Consider the following 13,231-nt stretch of genomic DNA (forward strand, 5'->3'; position numbering starts at 1 on the left):
GAATTCTACCACTGAACCACCAATGCTTAGATGTATGCTGAATTTGACCATGAAGAATAGATGTTTACTTAGTTGATATCTGTTGTTTCAATTGTCCTAAAGGAGAGGTCATGCATTGGCCGGGAATCGGACCCGGGCCTCCCGCGTGGCAGGCGAGAATTCTACCACTGAACCACCAATGCTTAGATGTATGCTGAATTTGACCATGAAGAATAGATGTTTACTTAGTTGATATCTGTTGTTTCAATTGTCCTAAAGGAGAGGTCATGCATTGGCCGGGAATCGGACCCGGGCCTCCCCCGTGGCAGGCGAGAATTCTACCACTGAACCACCAATGCTTAGATGTATGCTGAATTTGACCATGAAGAATAGATGTTTACTTAGTTGATATCTGTTGTTTCAATTGTCCTAAAGGAGAGGTCATGCATTGGCCGGGAATCGAACCCGGGCCTCCCGCGTGGCAGGCGAGAATTCTACCACTGAACCACCAATGCTTAGATGTTTGCTATATTTGACCTTGAAAAATACATGTTTACTTAGTTGATATCTGTTGTTTCAATTGTCCTAAAGAAGTATTCATGCATTGGCCGGGAATCGGACCCGGGCCTCCCGCGTGGCAGGCGAGAATTCTACCACTGAACCACCAATGCTTAGATGTATGCTGAATTTGACCATGAAGAATAGATGTTTACTTAGTTGATATCTGTTGTTTCAATTGTCCTAAAGGAGAGGTCATGCATTGGCCGGGAATCGGACCCGGGCCTCACGCGTGGCAGGCGAGAATTCTACCACTGAACCACCAATGCTTAGATGTATGCTGCATTTGACCATGAAGAATAGATGTTTACTTAGTTGATATCTGTTGTTTCAATTGTCCTAAAGGAGAGGTCATGCATTGGCCGGGAATCGGACCCGGGCCTCCCGCGTGGCAGGCGAGAATTCTACCACTGAACCACCAATGCTTAGATGTATGCTGAATTTGACCATGAAGAATAGATGTTTACTTAGTTGATATCTGTTGTTTCAATTGTCCTAAAGGAGAGGTCATGTATTGGCCGGGAATCGAACCCGGGCCTCCCGCGTGGCAGGCGAGAATTCTACCACTGAACCACCAATGCTTAGATGTTTGCTATATTTGACCTTGAAAAATACATGTTTACTTAGTTGATATCTGTTGTTTCAATTGTCCTAAAGAATTATTCATGCATTGGCCGGGAATCGGACCCGGGCCTCCCGCGTGGCAGGCGAGAATTCTACCACTGAACCACCAATGCTTAGATGGATGCTGAATTTGACCATGAAGAATAGATGTTTACTTAGTTGATATCTGTTGTTTCAATTGTCCTAAAGTCGAGGTCATGCATTGGCCGGGAATCGGACCCAGGCCTCCCGCATGGCAGGCGAGAATTCTACCACTGAACCACCAATGCTTAGATGTATGCTGAATTTGACCATGAAGAATAGATGTTTACTTAGTTGATATCTGTTGTTTCAATTGTCCTAAATGAGAGGTCATGCATTGGCCGGGAATCGGACCCGGGCCTCAAGCGTGGCAGGCGAGAATTCTACCACTGAACCACCAATGCTTAGATGTATGCTGAATTTGACCATGAAGAATAGATGTTTACTTAGTTGATATCTGTTGTTTCAATTGTCCTAAAGGAGAGGTCATGCATTGGCCGGGAATCGGACCCGGGCCTCCCGCGTGGCAGGCGAGAATTCTACCACTGAACCACCAATGCTTAGATGTATGCTGAATTTGACCATGAAGAATAGATGTTTACTTAGTTGATATCTGTTGTTTCAATTGTCCTAAAGGAGAGGTCATGCATTGGCCGGGAATCGGACCCGGGCCTCACGCGTGGCAGGCGAGAATTCTACCACTGAACCACCAATGCTTAGATGTATGCTGCATTTGACCATGAAGAATAGATGTTTACTTAGTTGATATCTGTTGTTTCAATTGTCCTAAAGGAGAGGTCATGCATTGGCCGGGAATCGGACCCGGGCCTCCCGCGTGGCAGGCGAGAATTCTACCACTGAACCACCAATGCTTAGATGTATGCTGAATTTGACCATGAAGAATAGATGTTTACTTAGTTGATATCTGTTGTTTCAATTGTCCTAAAGGAGAGGTCATGTATTGGCCGGGAATCGAACCCGGGCCTCCCGCGTGGCAGGCAAGAATTCTACCACTGAACCACCAATGCTTAGATGTTTGCTATATTTGACCTTGAAAAATACATGTTTACTTAGTTGATATCTGTTGTTTCAATTGTCCTAAAGAATTATTCATGCATTGGCCGGGAATCGGACCCGGGCCTCCCGCGTGGCAGGCGAGAATTCTACCACTGAACCACCAATGCTTAGATGGATGCTGAATTTGACCATGAAGAATAGATGTTTACTTAGTTGATATCTGTTGTTTCAATTGTCCTAAAGTCGAGGTCATGCATTGGCCGGGAATCGGACCCAGGCCTCCCGCGTGGCAGGCGAGAATTCTACCACTGAACCACCAATGCTTAGATGTATGCTGAATTTGACCATGAAGAATAGATGTTTACTTAGTTGATATCTGTTGTTTCAATTGTCCTAAATGAGAGGTCATGCATTGGCCGGGAATCGGACCCGGGCCTCAAGCGTGGCAGGCGAGAATTCTACCACTGAACCACCAATGCTTAGATGTATGCTGAATTTGACCATGAAGAATAGATGTTTACTTAGTTGATATCTGTTGTTTCAATTGTCCTAAAGGAGAGGTCATGCATTGGCCGGGAATCGGACCCGGGCCTCCCGCGTGGCAGGCGAGAATTCTACCACTGAACCACCAATGCTTAGATGTATGCTGCATTTGACCATGAAGAATAGATGTTTACTTAGTTGATATCTGTTGTTTCAATTGTCCTAAAGGAGAGGTCATGCATTGGCCGGGAATCGGACCCGGGCCTCCCGCGTGGCAGGCGAGAATTCTACCACTGAACCACCAATGCTTAGATGGATGCTGAAATTGACCATGAAGAATAGATGTTTACTTAGTTGATATCTGTTCTTTCAATTGTCCTAAAGGAGAGGTCATGCATTGGCCGGGAATCGAACCCGGGCCTCCCGCGTGGCAGGCGAGAATTCTACCACTGAACCACCAATGCTTAGATGTTTGCTATATTTGACCTTGAAAAATACATGTTTACTTAGTTGATATCTGTTGTTTCAATTGTCCTAAAGGAGAGGTCATGCATTGGCCGGGAATCGGACCCGGGCCTCCCGCGTGGCAGGCGAGAATTCTACCACTGAACCACCAATGCTTAGATGTATGCTGCATTTGACCATGAAGAATAGATGTTTACTTAGTTGATATCTGTTGTTTCAATTGTCCTAAAGGAGAGGTCATGCATTGGCCGGGAATCGGACCCGGGCCTCCCGCGTGGCAGGCGAGAATTCTACCACTGAACCACCAATGCTTAGATGTATGCTGAATTTGACCATGAAGAATAGATGTTTACTTAGTTGATATCTGTTGTTTCAATTGTCCTAAAGGAGAGGTCATGCATTGGCCGGGAATCGAACCCGGGCCTCCCGCGTGGCAGGCGAGAATTCTACCTCTGAACCACCAATGCTTAGATGTTTGCTATATTTGACCTTGAAAAATACATGTTTACTTAGTTGATATCTGTTGTTTCAATTGTCCTAAAGAATTATTCATGCATTGGCCGGGAATCGGACCCGGGCCTCCCGCGTGGCAGGCGAGAATTCTACCACTGAACCACCAATGCTTAGATGGATGCTGAATTTGACCATGAAGAATAGATGTTTACTTAGTTGATATCTGTTGTTTCAATTGTCCTAAAGGAGAGGTCATGCATTGGCCGGGAATCGGACCCAGGCCTCCCGCGTGGCAGGCGAGAATTCTACCACTGAACCACCAATGCTTAGATGGATGCTGAATTTGACCATGAAGAATAGATGTTTACTTAGTTGATATCTGTTGTTTCAATTGTCCTAAAGGAGAGGTCATGCATTGGCCGGGAATCGAACCCGGGCCTCCCGCGTGGCAGGCGAGAATTCTACCACTGAACCACCAATGCTTAGATGTTTGCTATATTTGACCATGAAGAATAGATGTTTACTTAGTTGATATCTGTTGTTTCAATTGTCCTAAAGGAGAGGTCATGCATTGGCCGGGAATCGGACCCGGGCCTCCCGCGTGGCAGGCGAGAATTCTACCACTGAACCACCAATGCTTAGATGTATGCTGCATTTGACCATGAAGAATAGATGTTTACTTAGTTGATATCTGTTGTTTCAATTGTCCTAAAGGAGAGGTCATGCATTGGCCGGGAATCGGACCCGGGCCTCCCGCGTGGCAGGCTAGAATTCTACCACTGAACCACCAATGCTTAGATGTATGCTGAATTTGACCATGAAGAATAGATGTTTACTTAGTTGATATCTGTTGTTTCAATTGTCCTAATGGAGAGGTCATGCATTGGCCGGGAATCGAACCCGGGCCTCCCGCGTGGCAGGCGAGAATTCTACCACTGAACCACCAATGCTTAGATGTTTGCTATATTTGACCTTGAAAAATACATGTTTACTTAGTTGATATCTGTTGTTTCAATTGTCCTAAAGAATTATTCATGCATTGGCCGGGAATCGGACCCGGGCCTCCCGCGTGGCAGGCGAGAATTCTACCACTGAACCACCAATGCTTAGACGTATGCTTAATTTGACCATGAAGAATAGATGTTTACTTAGTTGATATCTGTTGTTTCAATTGTCCTAAATAAGTTTTCATGCATTGGGAAACGAACCCGGGCCTCGAGCGTGGCAGGCGAGAATTCTTGAACAATAGATGTTTACTTAGTTGATATCTGTTGTTTCAACTGTCCTAAAGAAGTGTTCATGCATTGGCCGGGAATCGGACCCGGGCCTCCCGTGTGGCAGGCGAGAATTCTTTCTTTCTTTTTCTTTTTTTAATCTTTTATCATAAAAATATTATTTTAAATACAATCATAGCTATACATATTCACACTTGTTAATTTTATAGCTTCAATATAAATCAATAACAAATGATTGCAACAATAAAACAAAAACAAAGCCACCTTCAAAAATCGAAATCAAACTCCAACCCTCCATCCACCCCCACCCTTATAGACCCACAATCCCTAATAAACAACATCTCAAAATATTTTTGCCCTGTCTTGTGCATCAGTCCCACATTCTTCCTAACCAAGCCCTCAAAAACTCTCTACACCGTTATCCACTTTCCTTCAAATCTTGCTAAATATCTCCTCATATAAATTGCATACCTCGTCTGTGCTAATACATAATTTAAACACCACATATTCACTCCCCTCCTCTTTCCCTCCACCCCAAGTACCACCAACCTCCTCCACTCCTGCATCCCCACCACCTCCACCCCCCAGTGCTTCTTCACTAGTCCTTTCAACCTTTCTTCAAATCCCTTCATTTCTCTATGAATATTATTATATTATTTTTGGGTGTAGACACTAGTCATGTGCTATCTTACTATTTACATGTGTTCTTACTATTTACATGTAGGCTACTGTAGGCTATATCTATCAGATATAACATAACGTTTGCTGGTTGGTCATTTGACCACTAGTGTTAGAACCCGCTTTATAATGTCCATAACCATCTGAAGTTTACTGGTGTAGTATATTTTAATTACACACACATGCATGGTATATGGTATGGGCCTGTTCTACTGAAAATGGGGGTTTTATGACACCTTGTAAACACATCCTTTGTCTTAGGGGCCATATGTTTACTTCCTGTGAATCTGACTTGAACTTTAACCTGGAATGACTTTTCGGCCAGGGTGACATCATATTGGGGTCTCCTACTCTTCACACCTCAAGCATCTATACCAGGGGTGCTCACACTTTTTGGAACCAAGATCTACTTTTCAAGTAGCCAGTCTGCCAAGATCTACCAGTCTAGTTTCAACATCGCAAACGTACATGCACGTACTACACACACACACACACACACACACACACACACACACACACACACACACACACACACAGTTCCCAGCCTGCATAGTAAACTCACAATACACTTTCCCTCTCTCTGTCACACAGCCACAGGAGAAGACCATCACAAACCCTCCCTCTTTGCTATTCTCGCTCACACACATTCACACACACACACACACACACACACACACACACACACACACACACACACACACACACACACACACACACACACACACACACATTTGCCAGTCTGCATAGGGAGCCATAGCACAAACCCTCCCTCTCTCTCCCCTCTCTCTCTCTCTCTCTCTCTCTCTCTCTCTCTCTCTCTCTCTCTCTCTCTCTCTCTCTCTCTCTCTCTCTCTCTCTCTCTCTCTCTCTCTCACTCTCTTACACACACACACACACACACACACACACACACACACACACACACACACACACACACACTCACTTTCTCTCACTCACACACTGACAGCCAGTCTGCAGTACCATAGCCAACTACTGATCCAACAAACAGAAAAGTAAACCAGATACAAAACAGGTAGTTCCCTAGTTTGAAAGGAGGAAATAAATGCATTTCTCTACCTTAGTGGGAGACCTGGCACTGGGAGGAGGCAGCTAGTTTCTAATAGTCAGGGCTGTAGGAGCTGGTTGCAAGGTGTCATCAGCCACTGTGGATCTGTCATCGAAAAGGCAATCTGCAACCTCGAGAAACTTTTTTCACAATTTCGCCGTCTTTGAATGACTTCTTGTGTTTAACAAGAACGTGACTGACGCGATAAGAAGCTATCGTTGCAGCCGTACGTGTTCGCTCTTTTGCCACATTTCCCTTCTTCGAAATAGCCATCGTAGATTTGCTGATCAGACAGACGCACTTCCAATATCACATCGTGTAAAAAAGTCCTCTTCCCATTCTGGATGGAAGTTATACGTTATTGGTTTCTTACTTGGTCCAGCTTCCCCACTCATTTGTATAGCCTTTATTTAGTATTATATAGTAAATAGTAGAAATTGGAAGGCTAACTAGGTAATTAGTCTCGCCGGTATTTTGTATTTTGTAGTTGGTGCTGTTGACTGCGCATGCGTGTTAGGTGTAGGTGAAAAGATCAGATCTCAGACTGGCTTACCTGTACGTCAATCAAGTGGCAAAAGCCATAGTGAGGATGGATGATAGGCGAACTCTTTTTTTTCGTTTTGTTCAATGCCATGCGATCTACCCATACTACCTTTGCGATCGACCGGACGTATTGGGCACCCCTGATCTATACAGTGAAGGTGATAGGCCATTGTTTGTGACTGTATTTACATACTATTGTTTATAAATAAGGGTGTGGGCCTGAGGGGCCCTCTCTCTTCTCTCTTCTCTCATTTTGATCACACAGCTCTCTCTCTCTCTCTCTCTCTCTCTCTCTCTCTCTCTCTCTCTCTCTCTCTCTCTCTCTACCAGACCAGAATCCAGCTCAACATTTTTGTACTTTAAATAAATCGTCTTAAACTCAGAATTGATTCTTTGATTCATAACCAACAAAAGAAATTAACTACACTGGGGAATAAATGTATTATTTGTATTATTGTAATGTTTTATTTCAGTCAGTACTACAGGTATAGGACATCATGTCTATTGGTTGGGTTTGTTTTGGACAAATCATGTCAGGAGACCTGTCACATGCCTTTGTGATGTCATACTGTATTATTATATATATTTTTTTAAATTATCTTTATTACATTCTATTAATGTTTTATGCATATTTTATCAGTTCTCTTTTACCCTTCTAATTCCTACTTAGTTCCATAACTGCTTATGTTCCCAGTGAAGACAAGAGCTGGTGATCTCCAATAGGCTAGGTGCACGATCTCCCTACTTCCTGAAAGGCAACTGGTATGAACATATCCTGTCTCACTCTATTGGTTTAATTGCAGTGGCGGGCGGTGCATTTCACACCTAGGCCTTCAGTGATGTCCTACACAGTCCTACCTGAATTATTCCACCTCTTAATACCATCATTATGACACGCCATGGCTCTAGAAACTATACATTTAGACAGAAACGCAGTATAACCGGGCGTTGCAATTGTTATTATAGCTGCACCTCGTCTGGGTGTATTCATTGCATGAAAACGAAAGCGTCAGTTATTATTTCCCTAACTTTGCTTATCGGTCTGTCGATCTTGATAGGAGGACCGTATCGAGTCCATTCTGGTTATCTTCCTCATGTTCATACGGTCACGGGGGTGTGTCGTTTTCTACGGTAGCAAGTGATTAAAAGATCGCATTGAAGCCCCACTTACTCACACAGCTGAGTCAGCACACACATTATCTACGGACCCCAAGGTGGCTCCGTACATATCTACATCTCTTGCAGAAAAAATAAAATGCTTTGTACTCACCAAAACAACTGATTATTTGAACACAAAATCCATCCTCCTTTCTTTCCTCAAGAACACTTCAATGTCTCTGTTGTACAGTTTATCAGTTCCACCAATAAGTCATTTTCTACATGGATAGCGTCGCTAACGTCGGGGTTGGCCGTTCTCTTCTGATTATGTCTAGCTTTTCTTGGAAAGTTCTTCTTGAAAATGTCATTGTTATAATAATATCTGCCACCAAATCTACCTCTTCTCCTCCTTCAGCCATTGTGGCTGCTTGTAGAACAACAGCTTCCATCTACACAAATTAGCGAGATCAAGTTCAGTTTGCTAGCTCTGCCTCTCAATAGTTTGTATCCAATCAAAAGACGTGCAGGTGCTGATCAGGTGGTGCGCCATCCAGCAGGCGCGTTCGTCGGATTTGCTCGCCAACTCGAGATCTGACCACGGTACACCACAGTCATTTTCTCGTTCACTTTAAATTACAATCTGTACTCGCGCCACTGTTGAATCTGCAGGCGGGCAGATTTCTTGGTACCCTGGCAACACATTATGGCTGAAATGAAATGAAATGATTGGATAAAAGCTAAAGGCCAGCCCTCCAAATGGCTGGAAGCAGCGCAACCAAGAGGAAAGCTATGAAATGAAGAGAATAGACTAAGGGAATAATTGAATACATATTTGTGGGAAAATATATCAAAATTAAATATCATCAGTCAGTATATTCTGATGATGTTTAGGCCAGCAGAGAAGGCCTTGCTGGCCCTGACGGCCCACCACTGTTTAATTGATTAATCAGCTGTGCACTGTGTGTTCCAACAGTTTACCGCACAGCTGATTAATCAATTAAACCAATAGAGTGAAACAGGATATGTTCATACCAGTTGCCTTTCAGGAAGTAGGGAGATCGTGCACCTAGCCTATTGATAGCGGGTTTTATTGTGTGGCTCTGTGGGTAGCTACAGACAGACAAGCAAAATGAGAGAAAATCATTCCCCCTAGGGAGGGGCGAGTGGAGGGAGGGTGAGGAAGGCATCATTTTTCTAATCTTTATTAATAAGTAATTACAGAAAAAGTAAATTACATTTCTGTCATGGCTTCCGCATTTTGGACTACGAGAGAGTCGGAATCATGTCGGAATCATGTGCTACCAAGAGGACCAATCACAGTGCTTACGGTCTGCGGTCTGCGTAGGCACTGCCACGTAGTTACATTTTTGGAGAGGTAGAAACTAGAAAGGGGCAGAATACATTGCAATGTTAAACCAATAAATAGCATAAAATGTCCTGTTTTCTTTAATGAAATGAATTATAAATCATCAAAACATGTTGTGTTACATTAAACATTTAATTGATTAAGACTTAAAAAAAAAGAAAATATTTTTTTGGACAGTATTGTCCTCAGGTGGATTCGAACCCACGGCTGAAAAGACGGCGAGATAGGGTCAATAAAAGGTCACATTTCCGTCACGGGAATACTCGACTGGCCCCCGCGCATATTTTATCAGTTCTCTTTTTACCCTTCTAATTCCTACTAAGTTCCATAACTGCTTATGTTCCCAGTGAACACAAGACAGGTGGGACATTAAAGAGGTGCACTGTCGTAAACAGGAGGAAGGCCCAGAAACAGCTGGAGGCGGGACTCTGAGGCGGAGTTGAAGAGGCAGGGTACCAGCTGGGGAGAGGTGGAAAAGAAAGCCCAGAGCCGTGATGGATGGAGAAGAGTCGTTGATGGCCTTTGCTCTGCAAGAGATTCAACGGCATAAGTCAAGTAAGTCACTGTCGTAGACTAGTGCTATAATGCCCAATGCTTTCACAGTAGCCCTACAACTATATGCCTATGTGAAATACCTGCATTAATTGCACACGTGCTGCGCGAGGGGTCTCACGAGTAGCCTCTCCGCACTGTCGGTGAGGAAGTCGCTGTCGCTACTGTAACTACTTACATTTCTCAACAGAAAACCCCCCGAATGTTTCTATGTTTCACCCGCGAGGATAACTTCGTCGAGATGAATCCACTCTAAGGTAGGAATATACTCTATTCATAGACGAGATAGAAGTCAAGAGCTCATAGCTCCCGAGTCTCCGGGCCTACGCAGAAGTATAAACGAGGCTTTAGGCCTGACCACGATTGTTGTCATTTCGGTTAACAATCGACAACTTGCGGATGAAATCAAATCCAGATGATCATTAAGACCCTGTCGACTTGATTTCTGGGATAAACATTTATTTTCAGATCACAATAGGCCTATGACAAGTGATTGAGATACTTTTTTTCTGTAATAATGTTTGCATGGTTAGAGTTGACTTTCAAGACTTGAGTGCAGAAAGTAACCTACTGTTTACTATGTCAGTTATAGTTTCAGTCATCCAGGTGATTTACTGTATCGTGAGCTTAGAATTCTAAGGTTCTATCTCCGTTTAGGGCAGTTCAGAGATATTGAGCGTCGAAGTTTTTACATTCCATTATGTTTTGTGAGATGGAACCTTTGTATTTTATGAATTACTAACTAAAAAATGTCAACATTTTAAAAATAACACCACACAGGCATTAATAAACATGGATCAGATTATGTAAAAAACTCAATTTTGACAAAAATGGAGATAGAACCTTATAATTCTAACGTCATGGTATGTCAACAGGTAGCCCCTATTTGATGATGGATGAAGAGAGTTTCCCCCTGCTCGCTGGAGGCAAACCTGGAGGGTCAAGAGCGAGGCTTTCTAGCTGGGTGACAGAGGAACACGGTAACTCAGTGCCCTCTGAAACCCTTCCTGTCTTGCACCCCCCCCCCCCCAACCTCAATTGAACCCCATGGTGCTTTTGTGTTGTCATCTTAAAACATTCTGTCATTGAACGCTAACTTCTATTCCCCGTCACGTAGATGAGGAGCTGTACATTCAACAAGCAGTTGTGCTCATAGAAGATGCCATACATGTATGGTTCACTTTGTCATCTTCCAACATTTTTGCTACGTTTGGAACGCAGGATTTTAGTTTTGTCAGAAAATGTGTGCATTATCTTGTTTGTCAACTCATCTGAGCTAATTCCTTATGTTTTTTTCCTGTAGTATCGATCTATCAACCACCGTATGGATTCAAGATCAATTCGATTGTACCGCTGGTACTACTCCAGGGTCTGGCAATGGTAAAGGGGCACAATTAACTCCGTCAGTGTTCATTGGTCCACCGTGTTGGTTTAGGCCTCTAACAGACTGTTTATATCTCCCCCACAGCGCTACCTATTACTGTGAAATTATCCTTAAAATACGCACATCCGTCGGCATGGGTTTGAATCCGGCCAATGCCCTGCTGACATGCCTTCTTCTCCTTACTTTCCTATATCTCTCCACTGTCTCTATCCAATACACTTATAAAATATAAGAGTGGGGCTGCTCCCCCCCCCAAAAATGCACATCCAATGATCAGGTGCTAGACAGAAAAAACAATTGAATGAAAAGAGTAATGTGCACAATCTGCAATGCTCCTGTGTGTCTGCACTAAATCACAGAGGAGTGTTACAGGGGAGCCTTACAGGGGAGCCTTACAGGGGAGCCTTACAGGGGAGCCTTACAGAGTTGCGTAAATTACTGTTTTCAAGCATAACCTTAAACATAGCCCTAAGTACGACCAGTACATATATAACCATAAGTATTTACTTATACACCGTACTCACAGTTATGTTACCGCTATAATGTACAGTGTGACTGTATTCATTTGTGTTTTCACAGGGGGTTGAATGTGGTCATCACTGTCATCTTGGCTCTGGCCTTCGTCGAGAGGCCCTCCTCCTTCTCTGTGACCTCTGACCTGCGGTACAAACAGAAGGTCTGGGAGCCCCCGTGTGGCTTGACGGAGGGCGTAGAGATCATCTGTCTGTTCGTCTTTGCCCTTGACCTTATTACTAAGGTATAGACCCAAATTGTGTTCCAAGTTAAACACAAATGTTGTCATTAGATAGCTGCTGATCATTTGTAATACTATGCTAATACAATGTCTCAAGTTAATCAGAGTGGTTATGACACAAGACGTTTCCATGGGTTACGGATCTGTAGCCTATTTGTTATAGTGATTCATGTTGACTTTATTTGTAGTTTTACTTGGTCGGTCGGGAGGAGTTTATGAAATGCAAGTGGCTGATTGGCTACATGGTCGTCATCTCAGTGTCCGTCATTGATTGGACCTTATCCCTGAGTATGACTTGTGAAGGGGTAAGAAACATCTCTTCTCTCCTATGTTTGGCATATTGTACTCTTTACAATTGATCATGTCATTGGGGTTTGTGTTTCAGGATATAAAAATGTATTTTGTTTTTTGGGTCCTTATATTCTGCATTGTTTATACCGTAGAATTTAAGAATCAGAAAACTTCTTCGGCCCTTCTTCCTCCTTCAAAATTCGTCTCTGATGAAGAAAACCTTGAAATGCATCAAAAGAACGCTACCAGAGATCGCAAGGTAGCAACAGTTGATTCTATCACACTTTGTCACATTTTGTTTGTTACATTTTGTAAGACAGGGCCACACACCTACAGCACATGGCAGGGTTCCCACGGGTCCTTGAAATACTTGAAAGAAAGAAAGAAATTAAGGTCTTAAAAGTTTTTGAAAATAGACATGGGTCATTGAAAGTGCTTGAATTCCCCCCTCTCTCTCTCTAAAAAAATGCTTTTTCTTAGCTCGTCAACTAGTAAATAAGTCTCTGTATTGCTTAACTTTACACATATTTCACAATATATAATTTTGCTGTGCTGTGGTAGAGAAGGCAAGAGACCATCTAGTGTTCACACATTCAAGCCTCTCTGTTTTATTGTATAAATTCTCATCTAGATCTGTCTCAAACTATGCTGTGTTGGGTCCTTG

General features: G+C 43.2%; 1 protein-coding gene across 1 annotated transcript in view; it reads left to right on the plus strand.

The window, feature by feature from the left end:
• Positions 1-11,030: 11,030 nt before the first annotated feature.
• LOC308165084 (two pore channel protein 2-like) overlaps positions 11,031-13,231 on the plus strand; it is a gene marked incomplete at both ends in the record, with an annotated part of 91,813 nt that continues 89,612 nt past the window's right edge. Inside the window, 4 exons of the mRNA XM_080539182.1 lie at positions 11,031-11,077; positions 12,102-12,279; positions 12,465-12,581; positions 12,720-12,826. Of these exons, the coding sequence (XP_080395308.1) occupies positions 11,031-11,077; positions 12,102-12,279; positions 12,465-12,581; positions 12,720-12,826 (449 nt within the window). The remainder of the gene's footprint in view (positions 11,078-12,101; positions 12,280-12,464; positions 12,582-12,719; positions 12,827-13,231) is intronic.

This window comes from Nansenia antarctica (genome assembly GCF_963989245.1).
Source record: "Nansenia antarctica genome assembly, chromosome: 9".
In the NCBI taxonomy this organism is placed as follows: Eukaryota; Metazoa; Chordata; class Actinopteri; order Argentiniformes; family Microstomatidae; genus Nansenia; species Nansenia antarctica.